This window comes from Oculina patagonica, chromosome 7 (assembly GCF_052425735.1).
Source record: "Oculina patagonica isolate OP01 chromosome 7, crgOcupat, whole genome shotgun sequence".
Classification (NCBI taxonomy): domain Eukaryota; kingdom Metazoa; phylum Cnidaria; class Anthozoa; order Scleractinia; family Oculinidae; genus Oculina; species Oculina patagonica.
This window is the reverse complement of record NC_135764.1, coordinates 9,114,219-9,138,606: the sequence shown is the minus strand read 5'-3', so window position 1 is coordinate 9,138,606 and position 24,388 is coordinate 9,114,219. Positions and strand designations below refer to the sequence as shown.

Genomic DNA, 24,388 nt, shown 5'->3' with positions numbered 1-24,388 from the left:
AATATATAACTTATATATATAATGGTTAAATCGTATTGCGTAAAGCAGAAAAAACAGACAGAATGCGTACCAGAAAGTGAAAAATATGTTCAAACCAAAACAAAATGGGCGACTTATGATGAGATGCATTTGCTCTGAATGTAAAAGCGTTAAAACCCGTTTTGTGAGCGCCCAAAAAAAGACAAAAGGCCGAGGAGTTGGTGAAACAATTAACAAAAAGATCGGCGATAAGATTCCGGGGTTTCAACAGGCTCAAGATATTGCATCCTTCATTATAGGTGCTACTGGAGGTGATAAAAAATTGTTTGATAAATACTGGAGTGGAGATATCGCAAAAGGTGCCTTCAACACGAAAAACGGATTATTCTCAAAGAAATTCTGGACATCTCCAAGTGAGCATCAAGATCCGTCATGCTCTGGAACCGTTTGGGATAAAAAAGCAGGAAAATGGAGGAATAAATACTGTGATTAATATCTAATCAATATATATATAATGGTTAAATCATATTGTGTAAAACAGAAGAAACAGACTGAGTGTATACCAGAGTCTGAACAATTTGTAATGGCTAAAAATGGACGTTTAATGCTTAAATGTAAATGTGTTGAATGTGGAATCACTAAAACTAAATTTGTCAAAAGTCAAAGTGGTGGAGCTCTTGCTCGTTATAAAGGACCATCTACAACTGATAAAATAGCATACATGGCTTCAAATTTTGTTACCCCAGCACCAAGTTTTGGTGCTATGGCTAGACTTTTAGCTGGGCAAGCTTTCAAAGGAGTGAAAGACAATGTTGATTACTACAGAAAGGGAAAAGGTATCGATATCCATAAAGCTATTCTGAAAGTAGCACCCAAAAAGGGTTTTGTTATTCCAGGGCATAAATATACCGGACCTGGAAATCCTCTTGAAAAACAGGTAAAATGGGATCCAAAAACAGGTAAAATACTAAAAATATATGAGCAACCAACTGGCAAAACAGACGCTGTTAGCATGCAACATGATGTAGATTATTCTGTATGTACTGACAAACCATCAAAAGATCAGGTTAAATGCAAAAACGAAGCTGATAAAAAGATGGTAAAAGCCCTTGATGCTATCCCATGGAAGGACAGACAATGGGGTCATGCTATTGCTCGTAATACCATTGCAACCAAGGCTAAAATAGGTATGGGTGTTAAAAAGCCAAAAAACGGAAAACGGCGTTGAGTAAAAATGATTGGTCTCAACAATTAGCCGATGAGTTACATAAACCAATCAGACGAAAATTTAAAACTAGAAGAGTAATATCAAATGGAATTGACGACATATGGTCTGCTGATTTAGTTTTTATGGATAAACTTTCAAAATGGAATAAAGGTTATAAATATCTATTGACTATAATTGACGTATTCAGTAAATTTGCTTGGGCTATACAATTGAAAGATAAGAAAGGTGCATCAATAACTAGCGCTTTCAACAATATTATCATTAATGACAAGCGTAAACCTGAATATCTCTGGGTTGATAAGGGATCTGAATTTTATAACAAAACATTCAAGGAATGGCTAAAGCAAAATGATATTAACATGTATTCCACTTTTAATGAAGGTAAAGCTGTTGTTATTGAGAGATTTAATAGAACTTTGAAAAATAAAATGTACAAACAGTTTACTATTCAAGGTAATACACAGTATCTTGAAATACTTCCAAAAATAGTAAAAGAATATAATAATACAAAACATAGCTCTATCAAAATGACACCCACAGAAGCTTCAAAGAAAAAGAATGAAGGAACTGTTTACTTTAACCTATACGGTGATATGGAGCCATTATCAGCTAAACCAAAATTTAAGGTTGGTGACAAGGTCCGAATATCTAAGTATAAACGAATTGTTTTCGATAAGGGTTATACACCGAATTGGAGTGAAGAAATGTTCGTAATTACTAAGATCCAACATACTAATCCCATTACATACAAATTGAAAGATCTCAATAATGAAGACATACAAGGAAGCTTTTATGAACCTGAATTATTAAAAGCAAAACAGGATGTATTCAGAATTGATAAAGTGATCCGTAGAGACTACAAAAAGAAACAGGCTCTTGTCAAATGGAAGGGATACAGTGATGACTTTAACAGCTGGATTCCAATGAAAGATTTACAACATATTTAAACTTTGTGCTTAATAAAGTGAAAATGTCTGAAAAACTTAGATAAGATAATCACTTCAGTTCTTCATCATTGAGATTCAATTCTTGAAGTTTTTCTCCAATATCTTCTTCAGCAATTTCTTCATCTTCATCTTCATCTTCAATTTCTTCTTCATCATCATCTTCTTCATCAATCTTCATCTGATTTTCTTTGAATTTCTTTTCTTTATCCATCATCATCTTCATATTCGGAATAACGAAGGGCTTTGATTTCATCTCGAATTTATTCTTCATTGTCAAGCGTTGGAGAGTTTGCTTGTGTTCTTTAGCCTTTAAACGACGTCGTATTTCTTTAGAATACTTTCGACGTTTTTTCTCCAAATTGAAAATCTTCTCGCATTGATTTAAAACATGGAGAGCTCTAAAAACAGCTTCAATGGCTGCATCAAGATCAATAGTTGTCAAGCTGTTAATAACACCTTCCAAAGAAAAGTCGAGCTTGTAATTGATATCACCAGACTCATCAGCACAAAGACCAAGTGATTCTTGGATACTTTCCTCGCAATTAGCTATCTGATTTTTCAGAGTGAGTATTGATTTTGGCATTTTGACTGAATTCAATTTTGAGAATAAAAGTTTATTTTATGACAAATGTTTATATAAAAGTTTATTGTGATATGATTGGTTTGTTCAATACAATAGATTCAATCTTCTATTGTATTGAACAAAATATTATGAAACTATAGCAATAAGGCAGATGTTTTATAAAATAGAACATTCGAATCTATTGTATTGAACAAAATATTATGAAACTATAGCAATAAGGCAGATGTTTTATATAAAAATAGAAAATTCAAGAAGCTGTTAAAATATTAATAACCTTAAACGAAAAAATTTACATATTTTCAAATCATTTATATAAATCGTACCCGTTTTTCTTTTAAAATTGTAGTTCAGATACCATATAATTTATAACATAAATTTACATATTCTTTATTATATTAACAGTATCATTCATATCACTCAATAATAATTCCAGCTTTTTTATATTTTCAGTTAATAAATTAATAAAATTACACATAAAAATAAAATATATTATTATAGTATAGTATAATACATGATTGAATTGCACGAGATTCAAGTTGAATTATCACCGGAGCAAAAACGAAGTATAAGAAATGCTTATAAAAACAAAGAAGCAGTATCCATTCATATTCCTAGTGACCAGTTCAATGGTATTGATATACTTATGGTTAATACGACAACAAATAAAAAGTTCAATAAACACAAAGAAATGAAAAAAGGGGTTGACATCAAATTAAGTAAAAACATCGTACAAAAACAAACAGGTGGTGTTATTTGGCAATTGGCAAAACAAGCAACACTTGACAAATTATGCAATTTAAGTAGAAATTCCACTGATATCAAAATAGATAACGGTCTTCTAAGCTTTTTAGATATGATACATGAAAATAATAGCATATAATCACGCATAAAAAATAAAAATATATAAAGTATTTGTATAAATGGTTAGATTTCAAAGATATTTTTGTGAAAAAGATAGACAGGATGCTATTAGGAGAAGCAAGACTCTTTACATGCGGTATAAATCATGGGTATGTGATATATGTGATGGATATGACTACAGATTGGCAGGTAAATGGAGACATCTTTTGACACAAAAACATATCAACAATAGCATTATCCATAACATGGATACTGACAATAGATCATAGGTATTAGGATCAACGCTGTTATCTTCCAATGATATAATTGTACCATGACGGTCTAGCGGGGGATATAGTTGTATCCTAGGTTATGATCCTAGGTTTTGATTTTCATTATGTCAACGAGGTTTGTTTAAAAGCACTGTATCCAAAATTTTGAAAAAGGTATAAGAGCAAATAAAATTTAAAAATTTTATTTGAACATCAGTCTCTAAATGGCATCGACAAGGCTTGGATTCAGTTTTGATTACAGGGTTTGTTTTCATGATTGGTTTCCATTTTTGTTTTCCATTTTTGTTTTCCGTATTTGTTTTCCGTATTTGTTTTCCGTATTTGTTTTCCGTATTTGACCCAAACAACGAGAAGTAGTTATGTACTAAATCTCTTAGGCAAAAAATTTTTGCCTTAGAGTGTAGTACATTACTACTCCTGTAAGGTATGCTGAATTTGTTGCTCTCATCAAACTTGCTAAAAGCCACCAACTTCTTAATTTATGGTACTTGTTCTTTCTGCGTCTTTCTGCCTCTTCTCATTTCTACTCTTCTCATTATGGTATTGTATGGTATGTTTCGTGTCCTCCTCTGGTCGAGGGCTTTGTAAAGGCATAGTCTTGTCTTGCAGGACATGAAGCAGGCCATGACAAACTCATGTTTGTAATTGATCTCCATGCATTCTTCCGTCAGTACACCCACGTACTGTATGTCAAATCTGTTGCACTCATGGAATTTGCCTAAGGTCACCAGATTGTGAAGCTACATTGTATGGAACCTGTGTCTTGTTGCATTGGTGGAACTTGCCCCTTATGGAATTCAACATCTTCATGGGCAGAGTACAAAGACTTTTTTAATGATTTTGGCAGGGATAAAAATGTATTGTCTGTTATTGACATGTGTTATTCTATGACGTCAAGAAATGTCTTGGTATGTGATACAGGCACGAAAAGTTTAAGACAAGTGACACTGAATTCAATTAACTGAAATTGGCATTAACTAATTGTTCATAAAGTAAAAGACAATGTTCATATAGTGAAAGAAGATTATGGAAACCATAGACATGTTGTAGCTGATTGGCGGATTGAACCATGGATATTTCGATTTAACCCAAGACAACAACAAATGATGCCATAACAGACTCACGCACTTTTAATCATCAACTCCCAGTGTGTATGCTTCGTAAAAAAAAAAACACTTGACAATGTGAACTACAAAATATAGTAACAGGACAATCACTTACTGCAACAAGACTTCAGCAAACTCGCTGTCAGATAGCTTGGCATATCCAAGCACATTCTTCTGGCTTCTCCAGTGGTCTCGGACAGATTCTCTTAAATAAATATACTTCAAAGGCTCAGGTGTCCGAGGTCTTCCACCGATTTTTTAAAGGCCACCATACTCACTTCACATAGTTCAAATGCTCAACTGCCTGGCTGTACACAGAATTCGAACTAACAACCAAATAACTTCTTTCAAGGAAAGAATGACAACACCACGACTATCACAAACGCTTACAGTGAAAGAATCCTTATGGATGGGTCTTATTGAAAAGATTTACAAAAGCTAAACCGATCGACGAACAAAAGGGAGGTTTCATAATGTACAAAACCTTGGTGCACGCACGGTGCATTATGGTCCACAGAGAGTCCTTAATAGTAGACAGAACTTCCTCATTCTGGACCAGGACTGGGAAAAGGAATTCTTTTACTGCATTGATTACCTGAAAGTCCAGTTGTGAGCGTTAGCATGCATCACTGACAGGGCAGGTTTTATGCAACTTCCATCCAGACCACCAGCTTTTTTTCCCTTCCAGTATTTACAAACAACATCCTCCCAGAAAAAATTTACACCAGCAGGGATCATTTTTTTGAGATGAATGTAGTTTGCATAGCCAAACAACTCCCCCTGAAACATGTTTACAGCCCACTGGGCTAAACCATGCCTGCAACCTGTAAATTGATTTCCATTACTGTAGTTTACATGAAATTAATGAACAGAGTAGTTTGATGTTGAAATTAATCAATTATCACGTTTTTTAAGCACATTGTGACCTGCTATCTCCAGACCAGTCTCATCAAGCTTGGCCGACTTTCGGACTCTGTTGTTTGCAGCCCTCCAGTGGGAATCACCACATCTATTATCTGTATCCTGAAAAAAATTTAAATCCATTTAAAAAAGCAGAATGTGGATAAAATGTAAAGAGAAATTGGTCTTTTTGACCAGTAAGCCTGTGTATGTACGGATTGTCACTATTGATGAGCAGCAATCTCAATTCCTAGGACAATGGTGCCTTTTTATAGTGGGATTTTGCAAATGGTAATTGATAAACAACCAAAACAAAACCTAAAAAAAAAATAGAAAAAATATAAAAACTCTACCTTGAAAAAAGGAAACAAATTTCAAGTAATAAATACATGGCTTGTTATTTGCACGTGTAATATTGAAGTGTGTACATGTACCTTAGATTTAGACTGTTTTGCATATACAGTCTTTAAATGGCTAACGACATCTTTGTTTTTGGCAATGAAAAGATCTTCATAATATGATGGCCTTCGCTGACTACAAAAAAGCAAACAAATATGAGACAAATAGTTGTTTTTGTAACATTTGGATACACTGCATGTATTTATTATGCAATAATATTTGTATAATGCAATATTGTCATGATAACAAGAGTTACTTAAATTTTATGATATGATTATAAACCTTGATTTAAAAGTCCTAACCCTGAGGAAAGAAAGACAATTTTAAACATAATATATTTCCATCCAAAATTCAAAATTCAACAAGTTATGTATACATGTACATGTACATACAACTATTCAACTATACTTCACGAATTATCTGTATGGAATCTACAAGTAGGTGGCTACTTACCATCCTGATGAATTGAAACGATACAGTTTCATATTACCGTCCACATGGCAGGAGTGCTGGGAAATGGAACAGGTAGCGCACCTCATCCAGTTAAGTCCCTGAAGACGTTCCAATTCAAAAAGACAGAATTTCCACTCTTTAAATGCCCTGGTCGGGGATGGTCTTTTTTCTTCTGAGGTTCAGGGCTGTTAACTTTTTGTTTGTCATTCACATTTCGATCACAATCTAAAGCACGGTAAAACAAAGCATCTTGCTCACTTTTCACTTCATCAGCTACGAAAGCACAGTCTTCTTCTGTCTGAGATTCTATGTCTTTTTTCTCATTATCTGTTACTGTAAGATCTTCTCCTTCATCATCAGCATCGTGAACATTTTTATCACTTTCGCTGCACGGTTGGTCTGACTTCCGTTCTATTTCTTCTAGCTATTGGTCTACCATTAGTCCCTCTTCTTTCCTTACAACATTTTCAGGACACTGTACTTCAAACAGGTCACAGTTCATAACCTCGTCAGCATTTTGATTTTTCGGACTTTCATTCCACTGGAATCGTTCGGTTTGATACCATTTGGTCCATAGTAAGTGGCATACAAAATGCGATCTTGCAGCTTTTTCGCTTGAATGATCTCGCCAAAGGTATCCAGTTCAAGAGAAGTTAGATATATGCGGCCAAGGAACCTTGGCAGCTCGGTCACATTTGTCTTCCACAAATTTGTCAGCTTGACACCAAGAACACCAAAGACACTTTGGACTGTTTTTAAGATGATATTCAAATTAATTGAAATGAATTGTTTACGCCTCATTGTATATATATTATGTATGAGTAAAAAAATGCAAAAATAACTAAATGAAATAAATAAGTTGTCTGACAGTGATTATGTCATGAGATGACATGAAACATGTTTTGAAATAATTATGTCATGCTAATTGACTTCTGGACGGCCTGTATTTTATGTGTAACTTTGAAACAGTGACCTCCTTATGGATTTCCATCACGAGGCTTTTTAACAACTCTAGCTTAGCTGTATCAAGTTAAGGCTTTGGAATTGTTTTTGAGTTTGATGCCTTGTTGAGGATTTCTCGTCTCCTCATAGGCCATCATGCCATCATGTAAGTTGCCTTAATTTAAACACGATAAAATTAAAAGCTTACAAGCTTGTGGGGGTAGTGTACCTAAAAGTATATAAAAGATAAAAATATTTACAATTAGCTAAGCTCTTTACAATTTATTTTTAAAACTACTAAAAATTAAAAATATTAATTTACAGCTATAAAGCTACCTACATTTGAATTTAATTTAAAAACAAGTTCTAAAGGTAAGTAACATCTATCTTTTTTAAAATTTATGGTTGATGCAGATAAAACTTTAAAGGTAAAATTTATAAAAACATCCAAAGTTACACAAATGTCTCACAGAAGGTTGTCTTTCTTTGACTACTTTCATTCAAAACCTAGTTTTCTCTTCTGCTCCTGACAAGTGTCTTCTGTCACCCTTCAGTAACTGTAGGGATGACAGCTAAAGGGTGGGAGCCTTCCTATTCCTTCCAGGCTTTCCTTTGTGCACTTCTAGCTCTTCTTGCTGACACATTTTTTGTATCCCTTGTTCTTCTCTTTCCTTGTTCTTCTCTTTGTTCAAGTTCTCAAATCTGTCTTTAATTTTTTGCTCAGAATGACTGCAATTGTATTGTAATAACACCGTTAAGTGTATTATCAAGTTGATTAATTGAAAGGTAACTTCACCCTTGGCAGGGACTGTTATAATTTTTTTTCTTGTAATTTCACAAAGAAACAATGCCTGATAATGTCAGGTTGTTAATAGACAACCTCTTAGAGAAAAATATATATATACAGCTAAAGATATTGAAACTTTACCATCTGTATGGCTTACATGAATGCCAAAACTACAACCAAAATTAATAATTCTGTGTGAATTGTCTGTTGTCACAATTGCTGAAAAAATGTAACAATTTTGCCGAAAGGTTTTTACGACGTTTTTAAGTTCTTAAAAGGTAGACACTTATTTAATAAAATCTCTCTACATTGCGCAATCATTTTAGTCCATTTTGACCTCTGATGACACAGCGTGTTGGCTGCGCAGCAGTGTTTTTGTGCGAAAAGGCCATATTTGCGGACTCTTTTTACATGAACCTTAAACATGGTTCGTACAATCTTAAGAAGGTCTTAAATTTAACCGTCATCCTCTCTCTCATCCTTTACATGACTCCTTCTTATATTCCTATACTACAAAGAGAGTACTTTTTGGTACATTTCAATCTACTTCCATTTTGTTATCGAATTGATGATTTTCATTATCATCAAAAAGGCATGCATGCCCAAAGATTAATTGGTTATTTATCATTTATCATTTCTCTAATTTTCTTTTCTGCTCCTGATAAGTGTCTTCTGTCACCCCTTCAAGAACTGCAGGGTTGACAGCTGAAAGGTGGAGAGCCTTCTTTTCCCTTCCAGGCTTTCCTTTTTGCACTTCTAGCCCTTCTTGTTGACACATATCTCCTTGTTCTCCTTTTTGTTCAAGTTTTTAAATCTGTCTTTTTTTGGCCCAGAATGACTGCAAAACTGGCCTTTCATATGATATGCACGGCAATAATTTAATACCTGTCTGAAACTGAACAGGGCAGGATATTGTGCTTTTACTTCTATTAATGGCACATTCTTGTTCATTAGCCTTCGTCTGTCGGGGAAGGTGAGAGTCATGCGCTCTTCTGCAGCCACTCGTTGAGTTTTTTCATTGACAACTCATCCTCTCCCTCTGGAAATGGTGATTCCCAGTTTATGCCTTCCCTCCTCAATTCCCCCTCGAGTTGAGGAGGGAAGACATAAAAACTGAAAAAGGCAACTTCTTGCCCTTTTGAATTTGCGAGATGCTTTTTTGTAAATATAAATAAAAATTATACAGCCCACTGGGGTAATTGAACATTAATACTTAGAAAGAGGCCATGAGGCATAGTGTGCCCCCTCTACAAGGCCACCCTTATAGGTGCAGATGATTTGTTTATCTGCAGCCAACCTTCACTTTCTCTTTCAATTTGAGGTCTGTCCTGGACTTCATTTAGTTCAAAAATACTTCTTTACTTCATAAACTGAAGTAAAAAGCACCACAAGAAAATGTGTTTCCTTTGTAAAGGTCAGTCGATTTGTGACTGTAATCACATCAGAGACATTTTGTAAAGAAAGGTTGTAGCAGTAAGTTTTAATATATATTCAATGGGAAGTAACCTACCCTGGTACATGTAGGATCTTGCAAAGATCTTTCATGTCCATGCAAAAATCTTTCAAAAGTACCTTTGATCCGTTCAAGAATGATATTTTTAATTAAAATATCGATTTTTCACCAACCTTTGCCTGCTGCATTGATGAAGGGTCCAGAATTAAGCCAAGTTCCATTTTCTTTTGATTCAGTTCTCTAATGTTTGCCTGTCGCATTTTTTCATAGTCACAGAGTTTACCAGTTTGTACCTGTACTAATTAGTTAAGAAAATTTTAAATACATCACATCTACATCAATTAGTGAAATTTGACAAAAAGAAAGAAAATATATTCTAGAACTTCAAAGGAAATAAGTATATTAACAGAAATATATATGTTTCTATAGATAGTACAGTGGAACCTCGATTATTTATTTTTATTTTTTCAGCAAGTAAAGTATTGATGCATGTTTAGATCTTAGTATAAAAAAGTGATAGGTGTACCTTGAAAATAACAACAGGACACCTCATTTTTTTTTTTAAATATTACACACTTTTATTTGAGGGTCTAATTGAAAACCTAAACAAAATTTGTAAACAAGTTGATAATATGAAAAACAATTTGTTTCCAATCCTGCCGCTCGCACTTCAGGAGACATCTTTTTTCGCTTGCATCATACTGTCACGCCTTTCTATAGCTAGTGGCTTATACCCGATTCATCACATTCTTCATCAGAATTGGAATCTTCATCGAGGGGGCATCCCTCGGGGGCATCTTCTTCTCCCGGGGAGTTTGAGGCCTTCCTCTTTCGACTTTTAAATGTGTCCTCCTCCTTCTCAAAGGCAGCCAAAACTCCGGCTAAGACTTCTTTTTTCAGCTTCTTCGCTGCCTTTGTGTAACCTTTCTCGAGGAGGACAGAATAAATTGCTACTTCCTCTTCTCAGGAGAGAGTGTGAGAGTAATTGCGGTAAAACATTTCACACTTTCCGCAGGAATTTCTAACAACTTTGAAGAATTTTGGATTTGTACATGTATGTTCATAGGTTAACGTAAAGTCAGGGTTGGAGATTCCTTGTCTCAACATGTCGATGTTTCCATCTTTCCAAAAGGCATACATCTTTTCCAGAGTATTGCAAAAGGGTTAGACGTCTAGATTGTTGTACCAGAGAAGGAAATCTCTGAATGTTTGCATGCTGTTTTTTAGACCACACTTGCTGAAAATACTGGTACTCTAGCCCTGTGATGTTCTCGTTTTTCAGAGTAGAGAAGAGAGATTCGTGAGGAGCAAGAGATAAATCCTCTGTCTTGTCGAGAAAATCCATCCATTTGTACAGAAAGAAACCCTTGGTTTGATGACATTCGTTAGCTTTTAGAAACATATCATAACTAAAGCCAGGAGCAAGGAAGTTTGTGACATCAAGGAAACGGAGATGGTCAATCTTAAAGAAATAGTAGACTGAACTTCCTCATTCTGGACCAGGAGTGGGAAAAGGAATTCTTTTACTGCATTCAAGTGGTATATTCCCGAGTTGAATCCTAGGACAGGTAGCTCTTCCAGGTATTTATGGAATCTCTTTCTTAGTGTCTTTAAGGGTGGTATTTTTTCTTCTGAAGTTCAGGGCTGTTAACGTTTGTTTTACCATCTACATCCTGACCTTTTTAAAGCACAGCAAAACAAGGCATCTTCCTCAGTTTCCACTTTATCATCTACGAAAGCACAATCTTCTTCTGTCTCAGATTCTATGTCTCCTTCCTCTTTATCTGTTTCTATAAGATCTCCTGCCTCATCATCGACGTCTTCTTGGACGTGAACGTTTTAATCACTTTTGTTGCAAGGTTGTTCTCGACTTCTGTTCTATTTCTTTTAGCTTTTGGTCTATAATTAGTCTCTCTTCTTTCCTTACAACGTTCTCATGGCATTGCACATCTCCGACTTCCATTCCACTGGAGGGTTAGTTTTGATACCATTTGGTCCATAGTAAGTGGCATACAAAATGCGATCTTGCAGCTTTTTTGCTTGAATGATCACGGCGAATGTATCCAGTTCAAGAGAAGTTAAATACATGCTTGTCCAAAGAACGTGTGCTGCCAGTGAAGAGATCGATTTACTAAATATGTTCATTTAATTTATCTCATCAGGTTACTTATATACCCCCAGATATTTTGTCAATGTCATAAACAAACGTAAAAACTGAAGATGGCAACTGATTGCCATCTTGAATTTGCAAGATGCGTTTTTTGTAAGTATAAATAAACAAACAGTTCCAATCTATTTTATCAACAGATTTTGAAAGCTTTTTTTTTTTTTTTAATTTATTTTTTTTTAACTTTTTGGGGGGTGAAAAAGTTAAATTTAATCGTCAGAACTTTCAACCTCTTCAGGGTTCTCTTCAGGACATGATAATGAATATTATATAAGCTCATCTGCTTTAATGGCAGCACGTGAACCTTAAGCTAAATGTGCTTTTAGTAACAGAGAATACTTCCTTTTAAATTAAGTTTCCATTGCCCTTTTGAGCTCTTCCTCTGTAACGTTCTACTATTTCAACTACATTAGCCGCAAGCTTGTTGAGGGTATCATTTTCATCAAACACCGACATCTTGACACATCCATCCTCTCCACTTACTTCCTTCTCCTTTACTTGAATGGGGCCAACCTTTTTTACAGCCTCTTCGAATTTTGCCCTAGGGCAAAACTCATCAATATTTCTTTCCTTTTCTGGAGTATCTGAAAACAGATCTGGGTTTGTATAATGAAACCCAGGCCTGTCTCCTTCATAACTAGTTGCATCCAAGGGTAGACAGATGAACATCACATTTTTTTTCCATCAAAGCATCCATAACGAATTCCTTCAATGGCACCATCATGTACAATATAATGGTCTTTTACAAACTGCACCTTCTTAAAGGGGCTAGGTCACGATATTTTAGGTAATTCTATTTATTTTAAATCGTCAGAGCAAAAAAGTCTTTTATTTTGCTTTAAAGAAACTAACAATTGCCTCTCATAGCTCATAACTGACCCATGCATATATAGATATCACGACTTAATAGAAATTACTTAAATAGAGATTTGACTGTAGTAAGCCAAAAATACTACTATAAGTTGTGCATTTACTTACTACTAACTTAAGTATTTTTTCTGGGGTCACAGAACTACTAAACTGAGCTTTGACCTCCTCCCATGTTGTGGCTTTGAAGAAACTGACGATCGCCTCTTGGACAGGCTTTAGTGATTGGATCTCTCCTGCAGCAGATTTGAGTTCCTACAGACTCATCTCACATTTTGCCACCAAAAAACTAAAAAAATATTTAACATCAATTTCAAGCGTTAATGCCTTTGTAAGTTTTTGCTATTTAAATAACGATAATGTTGGTGATGATAATGTTCATGATGATGATTACACATGAAACCAGAAAAACAATATATTATTTTATTATCTATTTTTAACAGGGAGAGTAAGTACAAGTCCAGATATTTGGTTTGTGTATCAGACTGTGTTCTTTAATATAGTATGTACTTTTTATACAGTCTGGAGACATTGGGTAATGGAAACACACCTTCAGAAGCTTTCACTGTTGATTTATTGCCAATGAAGGTGACACCTGCACCTGCTGTGCCATAAACGTTAAGGCTATTATCATCACCGTGCCTATTTTTCATGATGATGATGACATCACAGTTGTGCCTCACATTTAGGATATCTGCCTGATGTGAAATTTAAATTTGTATAAAAAGCCATTTTGCCCAGTATCAAGGGCTCATGCACGTAACTAAAATATACTGACATGTAAAACATAATTCAGTTCCTTCTTTGAAGTCTCCCAGATAATCTACGAGGCTTGGATTCCCTTCTCCTGGTCGACTGAGGAAAATGACACTGTAGGCGTCGAAGTACAACACCCGGTCTTGCAGCAGGTCGAGGTTTTCGTACAAACGTTAGTGAGCCCAACTAGTGGTGAAACGTGCCACAAAGATGTTGAGATTGGGAAAACAGGATCATCTTCGAGTTTGTGTCTGAAGTGGATCTCCAATCGCTTTTCTGTCAACACGCTCACATAGCGAATATCCTACTTGTCGCTCTCGTAGAACTCACTGAAGGCTACTGGATCATCAAACTCTCGTACTTGGGTCTTGCTGGGTTTCTGCCCGAATTTTACCCACATAGAGCTCAACATCATTTTGGCTAGGACTCTTAGACCGGGATTCTTTTTGACGTTGGCTGGGTAGAGACGAATTTCCTCTCTGGTGTAGTAGTCCTCCACGTACTGGCGCTGCAGTACAGTTATTGGTTCTTTCTTTGGTTGGCGTATGGCTTGACTCGTTCTGTGGCTCATCATCAGGCTGGTGGCCAGGGTCATCCGGAACTCTCTTGTCATTAACTTTTGTGTATTAGTTGGAATAGCTTTGTATAACTGGAAGGCATTATTGATGGATGTATCCATCCATGGGGGCCAACACTTGCAATTCCTACTAGAACTGTAGTACCGGTTGTTCTGGTCTGCCCAGTCAATACCACACATGTACTTGTTATAGTCCTTGAGCACAGTTAGGCATGGAACCAGGACTACTCCTTAATTGCTTCTCCTTATGTCTTCCTTGGTAACCTGTGGTGTACTGGGGAATGCAAAGGCTTATGAATGGTACTCAAGAAATACATTGGTTTGTGGTCATACCAGGAAACATCAAGAAGTCTACCACAGGTTCTCCAGGAACTAGATCCCGACATTGCTTTAGGTTTTTTAGGAAAACAGGTTCCTTTGGTAAACCTTTGTGGTTGCTTTAACAGTGCCAAGGCTGTTAATTCCTTTTTGAAGTAACTTCTGGGTTAGGGTGGGGCTGGTATAGAAATTATCGGTCACAATTATATATCCTTGATTATCATATCCTTGGGTAAAGTCAAAAACAGCTCTGGTGCCTAAGCCAACTTCTGGCATTCTTTGCTCAACATTCTTTCCAGTGTAGATTTGTTGCTACCAAATGTAACCATTGGTTGCATCAGGCATTGCCCACACCTTTATTCCAAACCTCTTGGGCATGTAAGCAACAAAAAATTCGGGAACTTTGTGAATGTAGGTTAAAAACGTTCAATCTCATTGTCAACTACAAAGGTATAGATGAAAAAACAACACCTTACAAAGCGGACTTTATTGTATTCTTACATATCCCTAGAGATTCTTTGTGAAAATCTGGCTCAAAAGTTCACGACCCTCACCCTCCCCAAAATGCATTTTAAAAATTAATGGCCTCCCCAAAACAGTGCCCAAAAAATCATGGCCCTAACAAGGAGAGGCCTTACGTGCCACATTAGGCATAACAAGGATGAGCGTTTCAATAATCCTTTGAATGCAAATAATGGACTCAAGGCTAGTATACACTGTTACCAATCAATGAAGCTTGCATTTCCATTTTCTCCTTCTCAATGGACGGAATAATACCATCTTTGTAAAAAGAAATGAATGAATTCATCTCTCTCTTGATCAGCGGTAGCTCCTCTTTCAATCTATTTATTTCCATTTGTTTTTCCACCGCTGCTCTCTTGGTACTCATGGAAACTACAAAGTAAGGTGATATTATCACATCATTTATTGTACCAAACCATACAAAAACAACTAAACTGACGGACACCGAATAAAAGCAATTTCAGTCAATAAAAAAATGAACCTTTATGGCTTACATGAATGCCAAGACTACAACCAAAATTAATAATTCTCTGGAATTGTCTGTTGTCACAATTGCTGAAAAAAATGTGACAATTTTGCCGAAAGGTTTTTACGACGTTTTTAAGTTCTTAAAAGGTAGACACTTGTTTAATAAAAATTTCTCTACATTGCACAATCATTTCAGTCCTATTTGACCTCTGATGACACAGAGAGTACTTTTTGGTACATTTCAATCTACTTCCATGTTGTTATCGAATTGATGATTTTCATTATCTGACAAAAAGGCATGCATCAGTCCAGATTTATGTCCAATTTTGGAAATGTTGTGATTCGAGAACCAAAACAAACCATTTGACCAATCAGAGCATGAATTTAGTGTCACGTGGTGTGAAGCGCGTATCGATGAACTTTTGATGTTTTGATCAGACAACGGCGAGGGAAGCCAGAGCTCGTGAATAAGATTGAAATAATCCCGCAATTTATTAACCATTCATTTTTGCCTGGATGAACGTCTTGCCGAAGGAGAAACATTGCTTCGAATAGCTTTAAGCCAGAAAATGAGCTGCGGATAGCATTTGTCGATCGCCAAGCCATTTCTCTGTGTCGCGATTGCGCGCTGGTCGAAACAGAGCTCTCGGTTAAAGAAAGCGAATTTGTCTCAATATTACTTTAGTTAACTCCATGCACACGTCCATAGAGTGATCTTGCACCTCCTAGCCTGTGTTGTAATGCGTTGTTCGAATATCTTTTAGCCAGAAATGAGCAGCGGATAGCATTTGTCGATCGCAATTTTCTGTCGTGATCGCGCGCTGGTCGAAACAGAGCTCTCGGTTAGGAAAACGAATTCGTTTTGATATTACTCTAGTTAACTTTAACTCGAAAGGAGACTAAATCGATAAATGCACACATCAATCGAGTAATTTTGCATCTCTTAGCCTGTGTTCTGATGCCAACATATTAAATTTAAGCTTAGCCGCGATTCAGTATAAAATATAATTATAAGTCGATCAGTTTTACAGCTATGAATATAGTCAAACGGCCACATAACACACAATTCCACAGTTATAGCATAAACCACATTAAGTATAACTTGCATCCAGTGGCATAAAAAAACGATTCAAAACTCACAAAAGCATTAAGAGTATGCCGTTTAATTTAATCATGAACAACAATCAATTTGCATAATTCTTAGCTGTTGATGTTTTGAGCCATTCCGTTGATTTCTATATTTGTCATCACCGCGGGTCTGCAGAGAAGAAAATACAATATTGTTTAGGTCAGCTTAGCTTTAGAATTATATCACTTTAAAACAAAAAGTGTGTGAGATTTTTTCACGCCAATAAATCTGGAAAACTCGAACTGAAATTACATTCCACAATCACCCAGAATTAATAAACATACAGCATGTACAGTCACTCGGACAAAATAAGGACAACAAATATTCTTTCAGTGAAATGCTTCTTTGTTGTTTTAGAAACCTTTTTATTTTTAAAACGTAACTATACCTAGAATTAGTCAATGTAAACTGGAATAGGAAGAAAACAAAAAGCTAGAATACACAAACAATTGATAAATCCTTAATACCTGTACTGTCTCAGTAACCCGGGCAGAAGTGTCTGATTACTCTCTCTTTGGTTTCTTCGCACCGGCCTGAAAACAACGTTATAAATAACATGTCAAGTGCAAGGTCTTATGTGATTACATTCAGCTTTACAGATTAGTTCGGAGGTTCGTAAATATTAAGTTCTATCACCTTAATGATAAATCAATAACTGCGTTTACCTCAGTCCTTTCAATGAAGAGCTCGGAGTTCTCCATGCGTTCAATGGTAGCTTGGAGGGATTTTTCGACACAGTCGGCGTCAGTGTTATCAACAATAATTTCCCACGTACATGGGATTACTGCACCTCCACCTTTTTTACTATGCATCACCCATTTCTGGGATTTTGGGGGCTTTTTGCTGGCTGTAGGGTTTCCTTCGATGATTCTGTAAACAAATTGATGTTAGGCATGCAGGTAAACAGCGATTGCAAATTGCTTATTAATGCATGTACAGTAAGAGCTACGTAGTAATATCAGTCAGATATCTGTATATTTGCACAAAAACCGGGATAATAACAGTCACATATAAACATAAAATGCATCGTAATTACCCTTTTACTGACTGCACCATGCCATTCTTCATCAGTTCCACAAATGCTTCGTTGAGAAAATACTGAACGCGTCCGATCGGTTTCCCAACCACATCTCGCACCATGTAACTCTTTTTAGATGATCGGCTGTACATGGTTTGATTGTCAAATGAGGTGCCCAGATCATCTGGAACAAAGCAAAGTATTCCATTCGGGTCTTTTCCTCCAAGTTCTATTTCTGTGCGGACGTATGCACCCACGGGCAGTTTAATTCCATATTCGTGGTATCTATCGATAGCGAACAAAAACATTTCTTAATTGGAAAATACTACCGGGAACTATCTGTAGTCTTTAGAAAACAGCTTACCCTTTAATGCAGCCATTTCTGACCAAGATCGTTGTATGTTGGTTGTCCCCTGAACCTTGAAGACAATGACAGCATGTTTTTATTATCTGGTCCGAAACACAATTTACGACGATCAACCCTGGCGATCAACGCTTCGTAAATCAACACTATTGGACAAAGTTAGTGGACCTATTCCAGCATCTGAAGTCTTACCTCGTTTTGCCATTATCAGAATTGATAACATCGATCAGTGTATTTCACTCTCAAGAAAGATCACCTTTTTATGACTCGCTTTTCAAAGTGACAAGGAACCATGTAGCGCAAATTCTTCTTACGATTGTGTACTATAAGTGTTGTTATGGATCTGGAAGTGTTTTAATTGGCGCGGGATACCGCCAAAAATTGTCAACATTATGCATCTTGCGCGTGCCACATATTATTTCACCAATGTGCATATTATGTCTGTCCTTGAATTACATCCAGCGTCTGGATCGTAACGCGGTTGAAAGTGGATGATAGAGTTTTCACAAAAAAAGAAACAGCGCTTTATGATGGAAAGACACGCTGCGAGGTGACAAGAAACCATGCAGCGCAAATTCTTCCTTTTACCAGTTAATGTGGATCCGGAAGTGCATTAATTGGCGCGGGATACCGCCAAAAACACATACATCACGTTCCACCAAAAAGCAAATACATCTTATAAACATTTTTCTTCCCTAAATAGCATGTGCACTTCAACGCAACTCAGTTGTACGCCGATAGCAGTAGAGTTACGCCCGTTTTGAAAAACAGAATAGCAATTTTTAATGAAAGGTGCAAACAAAGGAAAAAGGGTTGCCCAAAACGCGCTCACGTTGCAGATAGCTGTCAAAATTTGGCAGGGTGATAAGATTGCCTAACCCATGTTACTTTCGAAATACATTTGTCATTAGAAAACCTTTTGAGAGTCTGAATGGCCTCTACTTCAGAAAATATGCTATCTTCAACAGAAGATGTGCGAGAAATTGAAATTGATGTTCTCTCAGAACAGACACCCCAAGAAGGTAGTTCCCTCGCGACTGCTGAAACAAGGTTAGTTTTCTACGAAAGATCGTTAATATTTTGATTCTAAGATATCAACAATTAAATTCACTTCGATATATCGTTTTAAAAACGTCAGAAAGCCTACTTAAGGTTCGAAATTTTTATTAAGAAAACTTATTTATTTTGATAGTGCTAGTGGTGTTCACATTGAGGCCAAAAAGAAAAGGGTTACCAAGCCAAGACCTAAAGAGTCTTTAAAATACATCGAAAATCAAGCGAGACGCAGTAGCACCCTATGCAAACGTAAAAATACACTTCTTGCCAATGCCTTCAAGCTTCACGTTATGACTGGGGTGGAAGTGCTAGTAATAGTACAATCAAAAAGAGAAAGAAAAATCTGGGCATCTGAACTGTTAAAGAAGGAGTACGAAGATGGAAGGTTGGCTCTTAAAGGGAAGGGTGAATTTGCTGATGTTGCAAGTACGGTTCAAGCTGAAGAGGATGAAAGTTTGGGAGTGGCGCCCCTCGAAAGCACTCCTGATAAACTTCCGTTAGACAAAAACCTATCGGAATTATTTGGGCACGACATTCAAGGTGCAGGAGTTAGTCCGAATATCCCACCGAGTTTGCGTGAAGTTCTTGTCAGGAGGCCTTTACCACATCTGACAACACAAGAACAAGCCCTTCGCTTACCACAGCCGGGACCACAGCAAACAGGACCACAGCACCCAGGAATCAGCTTTATTTCAGATGATTCAATCACTTTGTTGGTAAATGCACGTAAATTGTAACGAAAAATCTTGAATTTCTATCAGAAACGATAAAGGACGTGGACTGCATCAATGTTTGCCTACTTCAATCCACGCTCGACCAACGCCTAGTGATATTGACACTAAAAACTATTGTTTCGTTTCAGAGCCATGCTTTAACAAGATAATTACATGTAGCCTTGTGGCAGTGACACTCAAAGTACATGTTTTCGTTCAGTTTTTCCGACAGACCTAATTAACATATAATTTGAATAGATATGCAGCTGTTATATATATTGCATTGCAATGTTAAGTTATAATATTAGCCGTCTTTAAATTCCATTGACCTTTGCATAGAACATGAACAGATAGATTAAACATGATTAGAAACATGCAACTTGAAACAGTAAAAAATTATAACACCTTTGCTTGCGACTCCACAAAACATCCACACTCCCCCTCCCCTCCTCTCTCCAGAAGGAAGAGAAGGGGGGGGGGGGGGGAGAGGGGGTTCTTTAGACCGAAATGTTACATCATTGTTCTTTAGTGAATTATAATAAAGTTTTTTAATTGACAATACTGGGCATCAAACTTCCCATATGATTAGTTTCGGTTGGAGTTATTGTAATGATATTCAATATTTCTGTGAAAAATATTTTTTGTTAAAACCTGACGGAGCAAAGCAATTTCTGAAAATTTTAATAACACCTTAGTGAAATGATGAGATGTTCCTTAAAATTTAGTAAAGCATTTAAAAGGACCTCAACTAATGTTATATGTCACTGTTTCCTGGTCTTCTTCACATTCAATCACAAATGCTTCCATTTCCTGGTCTTCCTGGAGAGCTATTTCAGAACAAATTTCCTGATAGAACTCAATTAAATGTTCCTTTTTAACTTTGCTGTCATTCTTCATGGGTGACCACTTCACTTGCAGAAGTTCTCTTGCCTCACCGTTACACAAAGACGACAACTTTTCTTCTATTCGCACAACGATTTCTGCTTTGGTTGCATTGTTGATGTCTTCATCCTTCTTTCGGTCTTCTGGGGTTATGTACACATTTTCAATTTTGACTTCACTTCTGCTCTTTCCTTCTATCACAATGTTGTGAAGACACTTCTGCCTATTAGCTGACAACTTGGTGTGGAATTCTGCAAGTTTGTGGTCCAGCGGTTTTCCCTCTACAGACACATGTGGCCGTTCGTCCATTGGGCTGCTTAAATACCTATTAATAAAACAATACAAGTTTATGAAAAATATTTTTAGTCGAGAATTCTATGAACAATGATGTCTCAGTAAAAGTAAAGTGAACTCAGTACTTTTTCAACTAATCAAATGGAATTCTTATAATGTAAATTTGATTAATAATTATTTTGTTATTGTGGTTCAAACTATAACAAACATTCACATTGGTAGGAAACTTCAATAAGGGAAGGGGCATCAAGAAAAATACTGGAAATGGCTTTGCTTGAATTAAATAAATTAATAATTGTTAACAGTTGCCTCTGGTGTTGTGGATTTTAAAGTATTGTTATGTACATACCGTTCTTTTCTAATCTTTATCCTCCACGCCAAAATTTCAGATTCAAGATTGTACTTCCTCCTTGAAACTACTGCATCTTCTTTTGGGTCTTTTAGTCCAGCAATTTCAAACAACCATGCTCGCAACTAAAAGGAAAAAAATACAATTTGTAAGTTTTCAGAGTCATGTGACTTTCTTAATGTACATAAATACTGCATCAAAATCATAATCATTATGCAAAATCAATTAAAATGCCATCATTATTATACCAGCACTGATTGCAACCACTATTATATGTTTGTTGAGGTTCAGTTTTACCCTTGATATAATCTGGTATTGTCCTTTGTATTATATTCATTTTCATATATCTACATACCATAGCAAAAAGGGCTTATTGTATGTATCAATGGTAAAGTTAAACCTTGTTCATTAGCCTTCGTCTGTCGGGGAAGGTGAGAGTCATGCGCTCTTGGGTTTTTTCATTGACAACTCATCCTCTCCCTCTGGAAATAGTGATTCCCAGTTTATGCCTCCCCTCCTCAATTCCCCCTCCAGTTGAGGAGGGAAGACATAAAAACTGAAAAAGGCAACTTCTTGCCCTTTTGAATTTGCGAGATGCTTTTTTGTAAATATAAATAAAAATTATACAGCCCACTGGGGTAATTGAACATTAATACTTAGAAAGAGGCCATGAGGCATAGTGTGCCCTCTACAAGGCCACCCTTATAGATGCAGGTGATTTGTTTATCTGCAGCCAACCTTCACTTTCTCTTTCAATTTGAGGTCTGTCCTGGACTTCATTTAGTTCAAAAATACTTCTTTACTTCATAAACTGAAGTAAAAAGCACCACAAGAAAATGTGTTTACTTTGTAAAGGTCAGTCGATTTGTGACTCTAATCACATCAGAGACATTTTGTAAAGAAAGGTTGTAGCAGTAAGTTTTAGTATATATTCAATGGGAAGTAACCTTCCCTGGTACATGTAGGATCTTGCAAAGATCTTTCATGTCCATGCAAAAATCTTTCAAAAGTACCTTTGATCCGTTCAAGAATGATATTTTTAATTAAAATATCGATTTTTCACCAACCTTTGCCTGCTGCATTGATGAAGGGTCCAGAATTAAGCCAAGTTCCATTTTCTTTTGATTCAGTTCTCTAATGTTTGCCTGCCGCATTTTTTCATAGTCACAGAGTTTACCAGTTTGTACCTGTACTAATTAGTTAAGAAAATTTTAAATACATCACATCTACATCAATTAGTGAAATTTGACAAAAAGAGAGAAAATATATTCTAGAACTTCAAAGGAAATAAGTATATTAACAGAAATATATATTTTTCTATAGATAGTACAGTGGAACCTCGATTATTTATTTTATTATTAGTAAAGTATTGATGCATGTTTAGATCTTAGTATAAAAAAGTGATAGGTGTACCTTGAAAATAACAACAGGACACCTCATTACTGTGAGAGTAATTGAGGTAAAACATTTCACACTTTCCGCAGGAATTTCTAACAACTTTGAAGAATTTTGGATTTGTACATGTATGTTCATAGGTTAACGTAAAGTCAGGGTTGGAGATTCCTTGTCTCAACATGTCGATGTTTCCATCTTTCCAAAAGGCATACATCTTTTCCAGAGTATTGCAAAAGGGTTGGACGTCTACATTGTTGTACCAGAGAAGGAAATCTCTGAATGTTTGCATGCTGTTTTTTAGACCACACTTGCTGGAAATACTGGTACTCTAGCCCTGTGATGTTCTCGTTTTTTCAGAGTAGAGAAGAGAGATTCGTGAGGAGCAAGAGATTAATCCCCTATCTTGTCGAGAAAATCCATCCATTTGTACAGAAAGAAACCCTTGGTTTGATGACATTCGTAAGCTTTTAGAAACATATCATAACTAAAGCTAGGAGCAAGGAAGTTTGTGACATCAAGGAAACGGAGATGGTCAATCTTAAAGAAATAGTAGACTGAACTTCCTCATTCTGGACCAGGAGTGGGAAAAGGAATTCTTTTACTGCATTCAAGTGGTATATTCCCGAGTTGAATCCTAGGACAGGTAGCTCTTCCAGGTATTTATGGAATCTCTTTCTTAGTGTCTTTAAGGGTGGTATTTTTTCTTCTGAAGTTCAGGGCTGTTAACGTTTGTTTTACCATCTACATCCTGACCTTTTTAAAGCACAGCAAAACAAGGCATCTTCCTCAGTTTCCACTTTATCATCTACGAAAGCACAATCTTCTTCTGTCTCAGATTCTATGTCTCCTTCCTCTTTATCTGTTTCTATAAGATCTCCTGCCTCATCATCGACGTCTTCTTGGACGTGAACGTTTTAATCACTTTCGTTGCAAGGTTGTTCTCGACTTCTGTTCTATTTCTTTTAGCTTTTGGTCTATAATTAGTCTCTCTTCTTTCCTTACAACGTTCTCATGGCATTGCACATCTCCGACTTCCATTCCACTGGAGGGTTAGTTTTGATACCATTTGGTCCATAGTAAGTGGCATACAAAATGCGATCTTGCAGCTTTTTTGCTTGAATGATCTCGGCGAATGTATCCAGTTCAAGAGAAGTGTTAGATACATGCTTGTCCAAAGAACTTGGGCTGCCAGTGAAGAGATCGATTTACTAAATATGTTCATTTAATTTATCTCATCAGGTTACTTATATACCCTTAGATATTTTGTCAATGTCATTAACAAACATAAAAACTGAAGATGGCAACTGATTGCCATCTTGAATTTGCAAGATGCGTTTTTTGTAAGTATAAATAAACAAACAGTTCCAATCTATTTTATCAACAGATTTTGAAAGCTCATCTGCTTTAATGGCAGCACGTGAACCTTAAGCTTAATGTGCTTTTAGTAACAGGGAATACTTCCTTTTAAATTAAGTTTCCATTGCCCTTTTGAGCTCTTCCTCTGTAACGTTCTACTATTTCAACTACATTAGCCGCAAGCTTGTTGAGGGTATTATTTTCATCAAACACTGACTTCTTGACACATCCATCCTCTCCACTTACT

General features: G+C 36.2%; 3 protein-coding genes across 3 annotated transcripts in view; all 3 read right to left on the bottom strand.

The window, feature by feature from the left end:
* LOC144659865 (uncharacterized) overlaps positions 1–21,492 on the bottom strand; it is a 47,554-nt gene extending 26,062 nt beyond the window's left edge. Inside the window, exon 1 of the mRNA XM_078520387.1 lies at positions 21,391–21,492. The gene's annotated coding sequence lies outside the window, so the exon portion shown is untranslated. The remainder of the gene's footprint in view (positions 1–21,390) is intronic.
* LOC144661604 (uncharacterized) lies at positions 5,512–7,466 on the bottom strand. The gene is made up of 4 exons (XM_078522409.1): positions 6,729–7,466; positions 6,311–6,410; positions 5,903–5,999; positions 5,512–5,800 (listed from the first exon to the last, which is right to left on the bottom strand). The coding sequence occupies exons 1-4, from the start codon at positions 6,812–6,814 to the stop codon at positions 5,568–5,570; spliced, it is 516 nt and encodes a 171-aa protein (XP_078378535.1). The 5' UTR covers positions 6,815–7,466; the 3' UTR covers positions 5,512–5,567.
* Positions 16,007–19,022, bottom strand: LOC144661224 (uncharacterized). The gene is made up of 4 exons (XM_078521920.1): positions 17,751–19,022; positions 17,380–17,584; positions 17,182–17,247; positions 16,007–16,843 (listed from the first exon to the last, which is right to left on the bottom strand). Exons 1-3 carry the CDS (start codon positions 18,038–18,040, stop codon positions 17,218–17,220), a joined length of 525 nt encoding a protein of 174 aa, XP_078378046.1. The 5' UTR covers positions 18,041–19,022; the 3' UTR covers positions 16,007–16,843; positions 17,182–17,217.
* Positions 21,493–24,388: the final 2,896 nt, after the last annotated feature.